This window comes from Podarcis raffonei, chromosome 10 (genome assembly GCF_027172205.1).
Source record: "Podarcis raffonei isolate rPodRaf1 chromosome 10, rPodRaf1.pri, whole genome shotgun sequence".
NCBI lineage: Eukaryota > Metazoa > Chordata > Lepidosauria > Squamata > Lacertidae > Podarcis > Podarcis raffonei.
In genome coordinates, this window is record NC_070611.1 from 48,903,381 (window position 1) to 48,921,956 (window position 18,576).

General features: G+C 44.5%; 2 protein-coding genes across 6 annotated transcripts; both read left to right on the top strand.

Moving 5' to 3' along the window:
• The first annotated feature begins 14 nt into the window (after window positions 1-14).
• On the top strand, window positions 15-6,742 carry TST (thiosulfate sulfurtransferase). Its single transcript, XM_053407473.1, has 2 exons — window positions 15-738; window positions 6,236-6,742. The coding sequence occupies exons 1-2, from the start codon at window positions 141-143 to the stop codon at window positions 6,532-6,534; spliced, it is 897 nt and encodes a 298-aa protein (XP_053263448.1). The 5' UTR covers window positions 15-140; the 3' UTR covers window positions 6,535-6,742.
• A 2,365-nt stretch (window positions 6,743-9,107) lies between these two features.
• On the top strand, window positions 9,108-17,661 carry TEX33 (testis expressed 33). Of its 5 annotated transcripts, none has more exons than XM_053406237.1 (6): window positions 9,108-9,213; window positions 12,440-12,515; window positions 13,894-14,549; window positions 15,676-15,826; window positions 16,794-16,904; window positions 17,487-17,661. In XM_053406237.1, the coding sequence occupies exons 1-6, from the start codon at window positions 9,205-9,207 to the stop codon at window positions 17,576-17,578; spliced, it is 1,095 nt and encodes a 364-aa protein (XP_053262212.1). In that variant the 5' UTR covers window positions 9,108-9,204; the 3' UTR covers window positions 17,579-17,661. The 5 variants fall into 5 exon arrangements, with proteins under 5 accessions (XP_053262212.1, XP_053262213.1, XP_053262214.1 ...); XM_053406238.1 differs by having other exon boundaries at window positions 13,897-14,549; XM_053406239.1 differs by having other exon boundaries at window positions 9,145-9,213; window positions 12,374-12,515.
• The last annotated feature ends 915 nt before the right edge of the window (window positions 17,662-18,576 follow it).

An 18,576-nucleotide genomic window follows, 5' to 3' on the forward strand; every position in this document is an offset into this window, starting at 1 on the left:
TGGTTTCTCCGCCCCTTGCTCCTTTATTGGTGGGGAACCAGACACCAGAGCTTGTGAGTTTGAGACCCTCCCCTTTCTCCTGCATATTCCTTTCTGCTTGCGAGTTCTGTCTTCATCCATCCAAAAGCACCTTAGCTGACATGGTGCAACAAGTGCTGTATAGAGCTCTGGTCTCCACCAAATGGCTAGCAGAAGCTGTGCGGGCCAATAAGATTGGGCCTGAGCTGCAGGTGCTGGACGCCTCCTGGTATGAACCCGGTGGCAAGAGAGATGCCCAGAAAGAATTCAGGGAGCGGCACATCCCCGGAGCCTCCTTTTTCGACATTGAGGAATGCAAAGACAAGTCATCCCCTTACGAGGTCATGCTTCCCAGCGAGAAGCACTTTGCGGACTACGTCGGCCGCCTGGGCATCAGCAACCAGACCCATGTCGTGGTGTACGATGGAGACAACCTGGGCACTTTCTACGCACCGCGGGCCTGGTGGATGTTCCGTGTCTTTGGGCACCGAACTGTCTCCGTGCTGAATGGGGGGTTCAAGAACTGGGTGAAAGAAGGGCACCCCGTGACATCAGAGAGCACCAGACCAGAGCCGGCCGTTTTTAAAGCCAGCCTGAACAGATCGCTCCTGAAGACCTATGAGGATATGCTGGAGAACCTGGAATCCAAGCGGTTTCAAGTGGTGGATTCCAGATCTGAAGGGAGATATCGGGGAACAGAACCTGAGCCAGGGACACAAGGTAGGAACGGTATCTGGAACCACCTTCAGCTGCAAAGGAGTGTTTTCTGGCATTCATTCTGATGTGACCCTCTCTCCACACTCATTTCCCACTAATGTAGATCCATTCCTTTAGCCCCCTTGGGCTACAATCCTGTGCGTGCGTGCATGCATGCATAAAAGCAAAAACAAAGTGGGATATTTATGAGTAAACCTGCACAGGGCCAAGGTGGGTGTCTAATAGGGAGTCCGTATTGGCAGAACCTTATATCCTTCAAATTCTGGACACAATTAGACTTAGGATTCCCCACCAACCATCTATTAGAAGAGTGGAATGACCGGAAAATAGCCCATTGACAGATCTTTAGTTCTGATTCCCTCTCCTCCCCCTATATATGGCAAAAGCAGTTAGTTATATTAACTATGGGTAGCCAGAAAAGCAGCAGATGAACTTATCTTTTGTGCTCTGTGTCTATTTCCAACAATCTCTATTGGTAACAGCTGTACTCTTGACATTTATGTTTGCCACCGACAATTTCCAAGATTTTTGCGAGTATAGAATGGGGAGGGGGAGCACCACAATCTCCTTGGAGGAAAGTGAGGCATGAATGTAATAAGAAGCACGTTAAGTTAAAACAGGTTCTCCGGTAACTTGATGATTCTGCAGCTCTTTCAAGAAATGCAGCTCTTCCTTATATATTTCAGAGAACCAGCTTGACTAGTATTTGCCTCTTAATTGTCCAAAAACCAGCCTGTTCAAACAAAAAGTCTGAAATGACCGCCTCACATTCTTGTGTGCTCTTCCCCCTCCCTGGCAATGCATGGGAGACTGCTGAGCTGTTACTTTTGATCAGCCTGGACAAAGGGCAAAAGCCAAAAGGGTGGGAGTGGCAGAAAGTTGTGTGCATCTGTGCATATGTCAGAGAGGAATGGCAGCCTCATGGTACAGAATCCTGAGATAAACACCAAGTTAACCAGGGTCGCCATGCCCAGTCACTCCAGCATTGTATCCCCAGCAGAAAAAATATAGGACTGCTCTCTCCACTCTTAACACGTTTTCCTACGGAGGAAACACTTCCGTGTAAGAAAATATATATATCAAAAGCACCAACAAAAAAGATAAGAGAGTATTTAAATTGTAGGTTGGTGATATAGATAAGAGAATTTGCATTCATTCCTCAGTGATGGCCAGTTTCTTTAGATTTTTCCTCCCTTTTATTTATGCACTGTGTAATATCTTGCATTTGTACTGGCACTGCTCAGATCCGCCTACCATTTTGAATTGTCTACAATGCCCCAGGACATTTTCATTTAAAAGTGTGGGCATGCAGCACACAGCAGCCCATCCTTAAGTAAAACCAAGATGTGGGAATGCCTGGGGGGGGGCTAACTGAGTAAGAGGATCAGCACTGGTGGGCCCTCCTAGATTCTGGGGCCTTGGTGGCTCTCCAGGAATTTCAGGTGGTGACCCTAGCCCTGGTTTGTTTTGTTGAGTGATAACTAAGTCCTTCTGCCCAGCCTGTGATTACACACAATATACCTAGTTCACAAGGCTTATATTAGTTTCATGCTAGATGGTTTTTCTCAAATAATCTTCAGCATCGTGGTTGGCTTTGAATACAGATGAATATGCATGTGGCGATTTAGCTGTAGGTACATGTGTTTTGTGCTCCTTATGGGGCAGTTTGTCAAAGCTTTGGTCGCCACCCTGAAGTCAGCAATCACCTGTGGCTCCTAGAAGCTGTCAGCATGCGACAGCAGCCACACCCTGAGAAATGGCTTCCACTGGCCGGCTAAACCAAGTGAGAGTAGCCAATGGATCCCAATCCCTCGGTGAGTTCGGGACTTCTGCTGCATGCGAAGACAGGCTCCAGCAGATTGAACGGACAAGACCAGTAGTGGGTCCAACGGTCAAGAAGTTGGTTTTTGCATGTTCTGTAGAGGGAAGTGAGGGGCAGATGGGGCTCATCAACCTGGGGAAGGTAGCTTCTCAAGGAGAAGGAAAACTCTCATCCTAAACCTCTGCTGCCTTGTGGGACATCTGCAGGAGAAGAAAAGGCTAAGGAGCAAACCCTACACAAATCCAGAGCGGAGTCCCTAAGATGGTTGGATGGGGCCTTGTACACCTCCTTCCGGCAGCTCCTGCAGCCAAGTTGGTGTCAAATGTATTGTTCTGCTTTCTTTTGGACCACATCAGTGAAGGCAGGCCAGGACCTCCATATACACTGTCCAGGCTTGTGCCCCAGGGAGGTCACTTTGGTGCTGCAATTGCAGCAGTTTGACTTCACCCCCAGAGGCACACTCCATTGTCTTTCAAGACAGACGGATGCCAGCAACATGTGGTAAACTACACATAGGCATGGATGTGTGACAAGTTGCATGCGGGGTTGGAAGTTCATGCTTCAGAGAGCATGCTTCAGAGAGCCGTGCGTACATAAATACCTATAAAACATCACATGGCTATGTTCACACAGCTATTATCTTTCTTGGAAAAGATTAAGGGTCAGTTTGCAAGTTTTACTCTGGCAGCTCACTATCTGCTTGCTAAAGCCCTTTTATATACTAACTGCAGCTGCATGACCTGAAAAAAGCAACATTTTGGATAGGAGTAGCCTCTGTGGGAGACAAGTGCACATTTTTTTTAGCTTTCTGAGTCCCGGTCCTTCACTGTAGGAAGTTCTTAAAAAGTCAGTTCTATTTTTTTTTAGCTCTTTAATGTTGAGATAATGTCCAGGGGAAGCCATGAGCTCCAGAGCCAATTCCTGCGGAGCACAGAAGAGACAAATCAAGAATCAAATGAGACGAAAAATGTCCATCTGGAATTGTGGAGAGAGACCAACTGTGGCACGTTTCCAAAAGAATTGCTGCAGGTTCAGCATTCCATTCGCTCCTCTTTGTATACAGTGTGTGTGCACGAGCTATGTGTGTGTGTGCTATGTGTGTGCACATGGACAGAAATGCAGTGGTGCTATCAGGGGCAGGTGGGGGGAAGGGCAGAAATCCAGGGACCAGCTCGGCAGGAGGACCCCCAAATACAGTAGATCTGGCCTACCACATTACAATCTAAAGCAAGCTTCCTCAACCTCAGCCCTCCAGATGTTTTGAGACTACAATTCCCATCATCCCTGACCACTGGTCCTGCTAGCTAGGGATCATGGGAGTTGTAGGCCAAAAACATCTGGAGGGCCGAGGTTGAGGAAGCCTGATCTAAAGAGTAGGATCCCCACAAGACCATTACAATCAGAGTCAAAAGTGGGGCTAATTACTAAACAACTCCACTTTGTGTGTGTGTTTTACTGGGGAGCCAAGCACGCCATAGGTAAAGGTAAAGGGACCCCTTACCATTAGGTCCAGTCGTGGCTGACTCTGGGGTTGCGGCGCTCATCTCGCTTTATTGGCCGAGGGAGCCGGCGTACAGCTTCTGGGTCATGTGGCCAGCATGACTAAGCCGCTTCTGGTGAACCAGAGCAGCACACGGAAACACCATTTACCTTCCCACTGGAGCGGTACCTATTTATCTACTTGTATTTTGAGGTGCTTTTGAACTGCTAGGTTGGCAGGAGCAAGGACCGAGCAACAGGAGCTCACCCCGTCGCGGGGATTCAAACTGCCGACCTTCTGATCGGCAATTCCTAGGCTCTCTGGTTTAACCCACAGCGCCATAGTTTATTGCAACTTCACATTATGGTGCTACCTGAGTGTAAGCAGATGCTAAAATGCTGTCCCATTGCAAGACACTTGACCAACACTGACAACACAAAGCCCTGACCCATGAGATTTAAACTTTCTCAAAAGGGGGGGAGAGGAGATTCAGATGAACAGCTGTGGCAAGGAAGCCTGGATTGGGTGAATGTTTTGATTACTTGGTTAAATGTCCTGAGCTGACCTGCCAAACACAGTTCACCCCAAGCTGTGCATTTTGTGTGACTTGTCTCATGGCTCTGGTAGGCCCAGACAGGCAGCAAAGCCAATAAGCTTGATCAATGGTGGTTGACATTCTTGGCTGATGGGGTTTTCTTCATTTGGTGGGACATGATACATGGTTTCCAAATTTGTCCTCTACCTGCAGAGACTTTTAATATGCTACAGACGAATCCCTCCTTTTCAATATGAGTCAATCAAGGGAATTTGCTTTCTCTATCAACCACCATCCTCACATGTGCTCAGTATATGCATCTTATTTAAGGCAAATTTGAGAAGTATAATTCTACCCAAACAGCAAGATTGTGGCTTATCACCTCAGTGGAAGCACCTGTAAATGGCCTGTGAGCTAGTTGGTAATTAGGTTGCCTAGAATATTTCAAATAAATTATCCATCATACATATAAAAATACACAAAATCAGCAGACCGCCCTAGTGGTTTCTTCAGATTTTTCATATGAACTCATCCTAAATCTGTGGCAATTGGGCAGTCATCCCAGCCAGAGTTTAGTGAAGCTTAGCCTACAAACATTTATGTTACTGGATATTTCACACAACAATTAAGACATTGCATTTGATCATGTGCGGAGTGCCTGTTCCTTACCATCAGGTAATCAAAACCAGCCATGACATTTCTGGAATTTGTGAGACAGTGAGCACTTCCAGTACAGCTGGAGTGTTGCAAACCCAAACTCTGAACTCTGAATATCCTTTCTTTTAAATTATTTCCATACTATCAAAATTTGCATACCTGTGGTTTCCATTCTAAATATAGATATGAGAAAAACACTTTTCTCATACTCAAAATGTCTAGTGTTATCAATTTGTCCTATCCATGATAATATCATTACTATTATTACTATTATTACTATTTATTGAATTTTTTAGTCCATTTATTTTGCCCAGGGCAACCTAAAGCAACCCAAAGTAGCTTATGTTGATTCAAGTACTGATTAAAGAAAAGTACAATTTTGCAATGTTGCTTGAGAATTACATTGCAAAATTCAGAGAAGTGCAAAAACCAAAGGGTAACAACGTTCCAATTCGCATATTAGTCTAGGAAGTGCAGATCAGGCTGATTCACTTAGACCAAACAAAATAATTTAAGATCCTTTCTTGATCTCCCAGTTCAATTTTACTGAGTCAGTGTTGTTTGTGAATATTTCTGGCTAAATACCTTGATTCATCACTTAATGCAAGTTTTGTAGATGTGTCCCAGATTATAACTGTTTTGTATCAGAAGTAGTTTATACCAGCCAGATGGGCGGGATATAAATAATAAATTGTTGTTTGTTGTTGTTTGTTGTTATTATTTGATCTTTAAACTGAATTCATTTTACATAATTTAATTTAATTTACATCATCATCATCATTTGATCTTTAAACTGAATTTATTTTACATAATTGCAGGTAGCTTCCTTCCTTCCTTCCTTCCAGAATTGCCTTTTTAAACCCTTTCTGTCAGCATATTCTCTAACCTTTTCTTGAGATACTTTGCCTCCATAGTTTTTTGAAGCATCAACTTTAAGATGTCTGCATTGGTTTATTTTGCCACCATATCTAAATGGAGGCTCCTTTCTCTCTTCCTTCTATTCCAGGGCTTGAACCAGGCCACATCCCCCAAACTCTGAACATGCCTTTTTTCAATTTCTTGACTGAAGAAGGATTTGAGAAGAGCACGGAAGAGATCCGGAGCATGTTCCAGGAGAAGAAAGTGGATCTCTCAAAGCCTCTGATTGCCACATGCCGCAAGGGGGTCACAGCCTGCCACATTGCCCTGGCGGCGTACCTGTGTGGCACACCAGATGTGGCCATCTACGATGGATCTTGGTCAGAGTGGTTTCGGCGTGCCCCGCCAGAGCTTAAAATTTCAGAGTGGAAACGCCATAAGGCATAAGCAAAGCAGTATCAGTCTGCTGCGGTTATTCATGCACCGAGGTTTGGGTTCTTAATTATTCCTGACAAAGATCAAGGGCTAGGGAAATGTGAAGTTCGTAGTCTTTTATAAATTTTTTAGTTTTCTAATTGAACGCTATGTTTTTTCCTATTTCTTTTTTGTAATTGGTAATGGAATAAAGCAGAATCTCAGGTCAAGTGGCCTTTTACCTATGTGAATTTTTGTTATTTCTCAGTACAGTGGTACCTCGGGTTACAGACGCTTCAGGTTACAGACGCTTCAGGTTACAGACTCTACTAACCCAGAAATAGCACCTTGGGTTAAGAACTTTGCTTCAGGATGAGAACAGAGATCGCACGGCGGCGGCAGCGGGAGGCCCCATTAGCTAAAGTGGTACATCAGGTTAAGAACAGTTTCAGGTTAAGAACGGACCTCCAGACTGAATTAAGTTCTTAACCCGAGGTACCACTGTAGTGTGCAATTGAGGAGCCAAGCTTACTTCAATAAGCCACACTGAAGTGAAGGAAATTCTAAACATTAGAACCATTTACCAATAAAGACAGTCAAGGAAGGCTAACGAAATGAAAACACCTTTGGGGAATTCGAGTGCAGAATATAAGATAACAAAGCTAGCTTGCCTCACCCTAATACACACTATTAAGAGTCACAGACCCCCACCAACAAGCTTCATCCAGGCACACATATGTGGCTGTTGCAGTTCACAATCCTTCATCTGAATGGGGGCAGTTAGACCCAGGTCAAAGACCGGTTTTTATACTATAAGAAGAGTAGGTTTTGTACAGAAGAGGTGATTTTGCTTCAGCCAATCAGGGCCTAGGTACATATTTCGCCAGCACTAGAGAGTGTACGTGCTGGAAGACAATGCAGCTGCTCTGTGGATTTCTACACAGACCTTGATGCAATCTTGCATCAGACATACAAATGGCAAGATGGACTAATTAAACAGGACTTTTTTCCCCTCAGTGAAGATTGCACTGATAATCCTACATAAAAAGACTTTGTTGTTGTTGGTTTTTTTAAAAAAAAGCCAAAGAAATGGGGATTTCTTAACCCACACACATGTTATTCCTATTGAATTCAACAGTGGGACTTGCTGCCAAGCATGATGCATAGGATTGCATATGTGCACTGCCACATTTCAAGAGCTACAATAGACTTTTGTCATATATTTGAGGCAAAGAGCTGTAATTGGGTGCAGTTTTTCATCATGTGAACATGCAGTGCAATGAATATGTGCTAACCCCTTCAGATACAAAAACACGCTGTCAGGGAACTGCCATTGGCTCAGAGATGAGAAATAGAAGGGCAGTTGTGTTACAGGGAGCCTCCGAAAATTTTGCGAAGCAGTTCCTCTTCCGGGGAGGAGGAAAACCCCACCTCTAGTGGGGAAGAGGTGCAAGGACCAGAGGATGCTGGTGGGAGCCTTAACACCGCTCCTGGGCAAGCCGGACAGGAGGGAAACATGCCCTTGCCATCGCCCATCCTGTGCAGTAGTCTAAGGCACAAAGAGGGAAGGAGAAGGCTGGGGGTAATGAAATTCTTATGTTGGGGGAGGTCCAAAAGACAACCACTCCCGGATTCTGCTAGCGATTGAGCCAGACATGAGCTTTGGGGCTCTTCACTGTAATAGTTTGCACCAAAATAAAGCCAGTAAAAGACAGGTTAGAGACTCTCAAGCAACCGCAACAGCCATCTGACACACACATCTCAGTTATATAAAGTTGCCCATAGTCCGATCTATTCAAGATTTATCAACTATCAGGCTATTTCTGATATTCAGCTGTGTGAGTACTGTAGCTTATATAACTGGAATGGCACAATTCTGACATCATGCATGCACACTCAAGAGGTACCAGAATGCTTGAAGGAACTCTTCAAAACAGCCCAGTGAAGACCAGATTTGGAGCTGTATTTGACTTCGATATAGTGTGTTTGAGATTGGGGGCAAACCCCATGTGAATGAATCTTCTAATGCTTTCCTTTTCAAGCATTCATCAGAGATAGGTGAATTGGATCAGGGAGGCAGGGCCAGGGGATATAACCCAGATGAAAAGCACCCCTCCCCTAAAAACTGGTGTAAGCCTCGTTGCAGAATAAAGGCAGGCTCAATAGCTGTACATGTTTTGTCCTTAGGGAATCTCATGGTAGCTTCAGAAGCAGGGGACAATTTCAAGTGGGGAGAAGGTTAAGTCTCTCCCAAACACCACTGCTCTAATGCAATCCAGCATGGCTGCTTTACACACACACACACACACACACACACACACACACACACACACGTCATGAGAGCCATTCATCAATTGTCTGTATTGCATCTGGATGTGTCCTGAGGAGCTAACTGAGGTACATGAAATAACTTGCAACCCTTGGAAAGACAGGCCAAAATTATCTCCTAAAAGTTATCGTTTTATGGCAAGGGCTAAGAAACTGTGGCCCAGACCCACTTAGTGAGTTAAGGCATTGAAGATAACTCTCAGCTGGTCCCTGTGTTTACTTGGTTCCCATGCCAACTACAGCTCACAGATGGGGATGGTTTCTTAGCAACTGTCCTTGGCGACTTCTCATAGTTCCACCTCTTTGTCGACACTTCTAGACTTGGCAAGGATCTGCTTGATTCACCAGAACTACTTTGGCACCTCAGTTGAGATCATGGAAGAGGTGAGGCACACGTTTATGAGGAGGACTTAACTTCTGGGCACCCTCAGAGACAACAATAACCCCTCCCAGGCAGGCAGGCAGGGAGGCACACACTGTTCAGATGCCCTATGACCTACACAAAGAGTCTTGGGTATTTAAGCACCAGTCAATGCAGTGAGCCTTGCTGTTTTCTTGATACCAGTCCAGGCCACATGTGGCAGGCATGTGAGGCTGTCCTTGGCCACTTCTGGCAACTGATTTGGAGCCATATCTGGTTGGCCACATTGGGACATGCCTGGCACATATATAGCTCATTTATTCTAATAGTTGTGCTGTTCCCAGCCAGAGGTTTCGTGAAACTGGCCAGGCAATATCTCCAGCCTCAGGAGCCTAGTGGCTTGCTACGGTGCCAGAAGGAGCTCGAGGAGGTTAGCCCCTTGCTCCAGCGCCAACCGGAGCCAAAGATGGCTAGTCCCTTGCTCCATTACATACACGAGCCTGAGGAGGTTAGCCCTGTGCTACGATACCTACAGCATCCTGAAGAGTTTGCTGCCATGCACCACCAACTTCCGCAGCTTGAGGAAAAGGTTGATCCCTCAGTCCACCAGTCGAAAGAAGTTAGCCCTGTACTCCAGTATCTACAACAGCTGGAGGAGATTGGTACTAACCTGCTCCAACGGGACAGCAGCCTCATGTCTTCCTGCCCAAGAAATGCCAGCAAAATGGAGGATGTGACTCAGGTGAAAAATAATGTGGGGGCTGGTCAGGCTCATCTAACACAACTTTCTCAGGATCTTTATTGGGAACCAAGAATGACTCTGGAAGTCTAGGTGGTGATTTGGAGAGAGATAAAGGAGGGTTGGGATGTTCAAGGACCACAGCTGTCTCTTGCCACCTTCCGATGCCATCAGTTTCCTGTAATAATTGGAATGTGGCAAGTACATACCTGAGCAGAGAAGGAATCAGACCAGCTTCAGGATTGACTGGGAATAGAAGGGTTTCGCTCCAGGCCCAGAAAGCAGCATTGTGGGCCTTGCTACTCTTGGTGTTTATTGTTCCAGTAAAGCAGACAGCAAAATTAGGTGTCCAGAATCTGCGACAGGTTCAGTTGTTGGAAGCCAAAGGTCAACAAAAATGGAGAGAGAGAAAGTCTGGTCTATGCAACCATTTAAAATGGGATGCATCTATTAAGCACCCAGACAAGGGATCTGCCAGTCCCAGAGGAAAACCAGGAGCTGGAGGGCCACAGCTAATTTTCATATCATATTGTCATTATTATGAAGGTAACAATAAAGGTGTTAAGAACTGTGGAGAGTTGTCTTGTGGCCAACTAAGGTGACTAAATACCTTCATATATGTGCAACAAATATACGTGAAACTAATATTCTCAAATCACAAATCAACAGGTAATATTAAACCCCCATTTCTATGTATAATATTTCATCTTTGTGCTTTCCCTCTCATGACTTATGTGTGGGGAAATTACTCGTTTTAAATATTTCACTGCCCTTCTTGTTGCCTCACGCTTAAGAAATTTTTAAAAGCAAGCCTTTTATCTCATGTGTTCCAGTATTGCTGTACTATGTAATTTCTATTTCTTTCCATTCCTATGTTAATAATTCTATTCTGTAATTTATTTATTTTTCCTTTCCAAATCTGCTCAAACACTTTCTTCTTTCCTTTCAGTTTCCCTGCCTTTTTGTGACATTATTGTATTTTAGATTGTGATGCTGCGGACAAGGTCATAAGTACATTCTGATTTTGACCAGCAGCTAGCATATATATAAACACACCTGGAGAAGTGTGAAGAAGTTGTCTTGCCTTTGTAATGGACTGGATGAGAGCCAACAAACTGAAGCTCAAGCCAGATACGACTGAGGCACTGTTAGTGGGCGGTTCCCTAGAGCAGATGGATGGGAGGTTGCCTGCTCTTGATAGGGTTACACTCTGCTGTCGCTTGAGGCTCAGGTGGCCTCAGTGGTGCGAAGTGCCTTCCATCAGAACTGTGGAGTTAGAAGGGACCCAGAGGGTCATCTAGTCCAATCTCCCCTACAGTGCTTGAATTACAGCTAAAGAATACCTGACAGATTCTTGAGAATTTCTAAATTCAAATATTTCCTCTCTCTTTTTTCAAATTTAAAAATTGTCAAAGCAACCATGGCTGCATTCACATGGCAGTTTATTCCATTTCCCTGGTGTTCCCCTTAACTGTGAGTTTCTGTAAAAGGGGGGGGGGAAGGAAACTGTGAGTTTCTGCATTATATTTAAGCTTTCAGATGTAAAAGCCAATTCCCAAAATATAGCAGAATATAACACAAAGTTAGAGCACATCTCAATGTTATTTGCAAATGGATTATTACTGGAAGCAAATAGCATGGAAATGAGCAACAAAAACTATAAAATTAATACCAGATCTAGGAATGAAAAACAAACTTGGCTCAATTTGCATTTAAAGACAAACCTACCATATTTACATTTCCCAGAACACTATATGAGCCAAAACACAGCCATCCTTCGAAAGTTGCACTTGTCTGAATTTTGTAGTGCAGTTCTCTGGCCAAGTAATGCGCCAAAAAATGCATACATCAGGTAGACAAAAATGCATTATATTGGGGAAATTATTTGCATATACTGTATGTGTGCATGTATATGGCAAAGCTACATATAAAAATGTGAATATTGGGAGAAATTTGCACTAGAATGCTAATGAATTTTTGTAAGGACTTTTTTTAAAAATTGAAAACTGATTTGGAAATGTGGAGAACTGAAAATAAGTCTGTAAAAACAAAAAAGCAGAGGGAAATTCAAATTCATGGATCCCTAGCTCAAGCTGCCCTTAGAGACAGAGCTTACAGAGACTGGCTAAGAAACTCTAAACCCCAAATTCTATCCACTTTCAAACCGGTGTACGGTGTATTATTATTTAATGTAATAACAAGACACAATGCCAATGTAATGAAGCAGATTATACACAGTCTATTATTCTCATAAAATATAATTATATTAGAGTTACATCCAATTTGTACATCCAATGTGTACATCTGGAGACATCTACAGGACAGCAGATAAAGTGTAGCGATCAAGAGAATGAATTGAGTTGGATGTTTTTGTTCTAGTGTCAATTTAGCCATGATTTCACCAAATCCACCTTCCCTCTCCATTTCCCCTTTGTGCTGGACAGATTATATATTACAGGCTGCTGCAAAGACTGCTGAGATAATCCACTCTTTACTTCTCTTTGGAACAGGTGCCCATGGACACGACGGCCTTCCCAATTCCTGCCGCCGCATACCATGAAACCAGAATGGCCGGTGGTCCAACAGGTAGAAGATACTTTGAAATCTTCTCTAATGCCTTATGCAAGCTATTATAGATACACTTGTTATACGGGCTTGCTCACATCCTCCTGCATTGTGACACCTTGCCTAAGGAATTCTCTCCTCCTGGACCTAAATATGGCAGCCACGGGTCTGGGATTCCATTTCCAAGTTAAAACTTACCTATGTTTTCAGGCCTTTAGAGGACGATGCTTTGCTGATGCAAGATTCTAGGTCAGGTATGGGGAACCTTTGGCCTTAGAAATGTTGCTAGACTACAAGTTCCAGCACCGTTAACTGGCACCGATGGGAACTGGAGTCCCACAGCATCTGGAGGGCCAAAACTTATCTGTCCTTGCTCTAGGTATTTTTTATTCTGCACTGCTCTCATGTTTTCCTTAACTGCTGCCAGAATTATTATTTGTCAGAATGGGGGGGGGGGTGAGAATACCATCCTTGAGAGAACGGATAACTAAAATCTGGAACATAGTCTACATGGTTAAGCTTACATATAGGGTGTAAGAACCAGAGAGGGCAGTCAAGAAGATAGTGTGTTTATTGAGAAATGGAGTCTTTTAATAATGTACTAGAGTAATAAAGTACATTCATTTATTATCTTCAACTGTGGTATGGAAATCACCCCCCTTTATGTTTAGTTCCAACAGATCTCTTTTTTATATATATTTTATATCTGTTATACTTTGTTGTGATTCGAGGACCCGATCCCCGCTTGGGGAATAAAGAGACATGGACACAAGAAGAAAATGTGTGTGCAATGACGGGGATGGCTGGTGCGGCCGCATTTGAGCAGCAAGCCACGCCCACGCCGAGCTTCCCTATTGGGTGCCCAACTGGGGAGGGGTGTGGCACGCCAGCCCTGGAGTTGAAGCAGGGGGCGGAACGCCCCCTGCATGACGCAGGAATCATCTCCCGCTCACAACCCCTCCCCTCCTGGAGGAGGAGAGCCTTTGTTGGCAACCATCTGTCTTGGGAGACAATGGAGGAGTGCACCTTTGGGGGTGAAGTCAAACTGTTGGAAGGTTTCAGTACCTGCTGTGACTGTAGAGACCAATATGAATTATAGAATTGTAGAGCTGGAAAGGACCACAAGGGTCATGTAGTCCAACCCCCTGCAATGCCAGGAGTCTTTCACCCAACGTGGGGTTTGAACACACAAACCCAAGATTAAGCCCACCCCTGCCGAGCCCTATGGGACCTGAATAGTCACAGAATGTGGAGTGTCAGCTGGGAAGGAAAACCATAAAAATGGGGGAGGGGGAACATAGCTGGTTGCCTGGCAACCAGAACAGAAGCACTTCTGTGAGAAGCTGAGGCTATGCTACAACATTTTGCTGTGGGTTATACTTTTCTGACTGTCTTCTAGAAGTGCCTGGATATGGAAACAAGGAACAGGCCACCTACAACTTGACTGGGGAACAGTCCAACAACAAAAGACCCCCCTCAAGGTGCTCCAGCAGGACCTCCTCAATGAACTCCAAGAACCCTGAGAACAGAACAGCTATGGGCGAACCCCCAGTCCTGCCTGAGGCATCACCATCCACACAGCATATCCAAACCAGAAACCACAACAAACAGACCCTCAGGTCTAAAACTCCCTCTGCCCTCTGCATTCACATGGCTGCAGGGAGGAAAGACAGCCTGGATGGTACCACTTCCAAGGGAATAGGGAATCATCATCACCCAAAGGGGAAACCTGGAGGTTCCAGGCTGTCAGCTAAGTCTAGCCAAGAAGAAATGGAAGATGGCCACGGTAATTCAGATGAACTAACGGGTAGGCAATACCGGCCTATAGTGACCCGACTGCACGCATCTCCCCGAAAGAACGTAAAGGGCAGCTGTGAAGACATGAAGGAAGCCCACGATGTCATGAGTGCCAAAGAGTCATTAGCATCAAGTGGGCAAGATGTCAAAGCAGAGGGAAAGGCCCTCCAGGAGAAGAAAAACAGCCTAATAATACCTCCTAATATCAAGGCCAAGTTTGGCAGATCTATGGTGGAGAAGCTGGTGTCTGAAGAGCAGGTAAAGAATGCAATGGTCTTGTCTTTGAAGAGGGTTAGCTAGGAATGCCTAACACTTTTTTTAACTGGAAATATCTGTCAGCCTTTCTCAACCTGTGGGTCCCCAGATGTTGTTGAACTACAACTCCCATCACCCCTAGCTAGCAAGGCCAGAGCTCAGGGATGATAGGAGTTGTAGTCCAACAACATCTGGGGACCCACAGGCTGAGTAATATGTTGTATTAGCAGCAGTAGTAGCAGTAGCAGTAATGCTACTCATTATACTTGTAACTCTCATATCAGCAGCTATAGTAAGTTTAGAGTAGAGAAGTAAGCACCAATGCTATTTTTCTAGAAAAAGAGGTGTCAGAACTCACCATGTCCCTTGTTCTCTTATAAGAGCAATGGCACCCACCTGAGAGGTGCCAGAACTGAGTTCCAGCTGGAAAAAAAGCCCTGAGAAGCACTATCAGTAACATGGTTATAAATCGGAATGCTACTAGTAGCATGGTAGCTATAAGCAGCAATGCAAAATATATAAAGCTGCCATTCAGTAAACAATTATCCAGGAGTAAGAAGCATTGACCATAGGGCTTACTTCTTGAATTAACATGAATACGGTTGTGCTGTATAGGAATTATTCTAGTGATGGTATAATGCATGATATTATTTCAGCCATTAACCAATAAATTAGAAAACAGAAGATGGTTACGCAGTGACAATTATAGCTTTGGAAAACCTCTGTCCCTACTTCTTAAAAGATACAAGGGTTGATGCCATAGATCAGGGGACATATTGATTAATCCACAGAGTAATCTGTCAAAGTGACAAATGCATCACCTGTGACTCATCATTTAGGAAAAAATGACTGTGCTTTATTGAGATTTCATTTTTATGAAGGGAAAAAATCATGACATGAAGGTGATAAGACAATAGCTGACCCTGATTAATCTTCTACTTAATATGGAAAGGGGTTCAGGATATGGGCAATTCATAAAAAATAAGTATGGGTGGTAACCTTAGTTCTAGCCAAGTTTATACCTAATTAGAGGACTCACTCTGAGTGGGGAAAGTTCTACCAGTAGCTGGTGGAGCCAGTACCTCAGAACCTTAAGTGGAATTTGACTCCATTGTCTTGTATTTTCCAGGCACGTCGTGCTCTCTGTGAGGCTGGGCTGATCCAGGGGCAGAAGCGCCTCAGTGACTGGCCATATAAGACTCTAGAGAATCCTATGGCATCGTCACCTTATGCTGATTATTATGAACTAGGATACAACTTGAGGTCCAACATTTTCCAAGGTAAAGGAGCATCCCAGGTCTACCTGCACACTGCCTGTTCTCACTCCAGTTATGGCATTTACTGATTTTGGATTGCTGGGTTCACAGATCTCCCACAATTGACACCACTTTTACATGCTACTTATGAGCAGCGAAAATAGAACAGATCTTTTGCGGGGTCAGTTTCCTTAGAAAAGTCTTTGTGTGCATGTGCGTGAAATAGGAAAGATACTAGGAGAAGGCACAGCAAGAACATAGAAGACTTGGAGGGAGGAACACTTGGAAGCAGGCAGGGAAAGAAACCCAACCTACCTAGTAATGTCTCTCTTGTGCCTTTAACAGAACTCTGATATGCAGAGACCAGCGGGCAAAGCTTTATGGTATGGCAGATAAATATTATCACTCGCTAATCACTGCAGATTAAGGGCTATTAAGGCACAGCTAAAGGGGCCTATTCCAAAGTTCTCACAACACCATCACCCAACTACAATCCAACCCAACCAACCTTTGACAGAGGAAAACTCCAGGCTGTTTCTCACATTCTTGGACAAATCCAGTCAGTAACTTCCATCACTTTGAGGTTTTTGTTTTTATGTAAGATTGCCCATGTTCCTATTGTCTCCATTACCTACTACCTTTGATCTGCAGCAAATTGCAGGTGATTGTATTATCACCAAAATGGGAAAAACTGCTAAAAGCACAAGAAGGGTTCGAGTCAGGCTTTCCCCACACTCTGCTTTCTGGACAGTTCAGGCTACCAAATCCATCCTAAACTGGCAAGGCATGTGTGGCTAAAATCCCTTGGGAACCTCTTCCTGTATAAACATGGGACTGTTGATTCAGGACAGCTCTCACAATTTGAGGTACCCAAGTCATACAACTACTTTGTTGTCTCCTGTAGGGGCCAGCTCCCCCTAGCCTATGATCCAGCTCCTAGATGACTCTGGTCCAAGTGGCGTAAGAGTTCTGTGAATCTCCTTTCTTGCAGGAGGACCATTGGAAAGCAGAAGCCTGATGAAGGATTCCTATACCCCAGATGTAATAAAGAGGGCAGTTCGGGACCCCAAACATTGGCATGGAAGAAAAACTGATGATCTAGGTGAGAATCCCTAGGGTTTTAAGGAAAAGATGGCTGAGAAACAAAGGACTTGCCTCAGGCATCTCCCATCAGGTCTGCAATATGGGGGATAATAGTGCCAGCCTGTTTTACAAGGTTCTTGTGAGGATTACAGAGATTATGCTAGTGGAGCACTTAGAAAAAGAGCTATATATAAATACCTAAAGTATTATTATAATCTAAATATTTGGATTCCCCCCAGTTGACAGCTTGCAAATCACACATTGCAAGACTGAGCACATATTCTAGGAATCTTTTGGCATCTTGTTCTCATTACTGTCGGTGATAAAGGTTCTGCCACTTTGGGCATGTCTGTGGCTAGTTAGCATCATAGTGTCCATACCCACATTACACACAGAGGGGAGGGGAGAGAAGCAGAGAAAGCTTGCTCATACTGTACATCAGCTGCACACAGACACCTCAGCCTTTCCATGCCCTCATGAGCTCTTGCCTTTACTGGCCCTTTTCCAGCCCCTCCCAAAGATAGCCCTTTAATCCTAGTGCCTGCTAAAAGGTACAAGATACGTACATGCAAACTGTGTGTGTTTGTTTGTTTCTCAACAGGGAGGTGGTTCCAGAAAAATGCGCTAAACCTTAACCTTCAAAAAGCTTTGGAACAAAAATACGGGGACAAGAACAAAGGCGGCAAATCCTAAGAAGGCATAGAAGAGGGATGAAGACCTTCTGGAAAAATATCTGGCTCTCCCTAGCAGTGGAATAAACCTCCATCTAGCCTCTATTTTTGATGTGCTCTGCATATGGATAAAGCAGAACGTTGGGTTATCTGAATGGCCTGGGAATAGTCAGCCTGGCCTGATTGTGTATCTTTAATAGTCACTTGAAATGAGCTGGTGCAGCTTTTCAAAGAATGGAACAAAGCACGATCCCCCAACATCTCCACAGGATGCTGGGAAAAGACCTGAAACTCTGGAGTGCTGCCACCACCGATTAGTGTTGAGTCTACGCTGCAAACAATACTAAGCTAAATGGACCAATTGTCCAGCTAGGTATGAGGCAGCTTCCTATGGGTCCATTTCAAACAGTGGCAAACATAAATTAGGAAAGTGAATAGGGTTTTGCAGAAATACAGTAAGGAGGGATATGGAATACCTTACTGTGTATTGGGACGTGGGTGGTGCTGTGGGTTAAACCACAGAGCCTAGGGCTTGCTGATCAGAAGGTCGGCGGTTCGAATCCCTGCGACGGGGTGAGCTCCCATTGTTCGGTCTCTGCTCCTGCCAACCTAGCAGTTCGAAAGCACGTCAAAGTGCAAGTAGATAAATAGGTACCGCTCCGGCGAGAAGGTTAACAGCATTTCTGTGCGCTGCTCTGGTTCTCCAGAAGTGGCTTTGTCATGCTGACCACATGATCCGGAAGCTGTATGCCGGCTCCCTCGGCCAATAAAGCTAGATGAGCGCTGCAACCCCAGAGTCGTCCACCACTGGACCTAATGGTCAGGGGTCCCTTTACCTTTGCTGTGTATAGTGAGGAGGGCTACCAGAGAAGTATTGATGCAAGGAGACAGAATAGGTATGAAAATGTCTCCTTCCCCTGTTCTGCAGATAAAATGTACTAAGCCAATTGCATTCCTATAGTCATAGAACTTTTACCGCATCCATCTATCAGCTGTGAAACACTTGTGTCTCTCTACCCT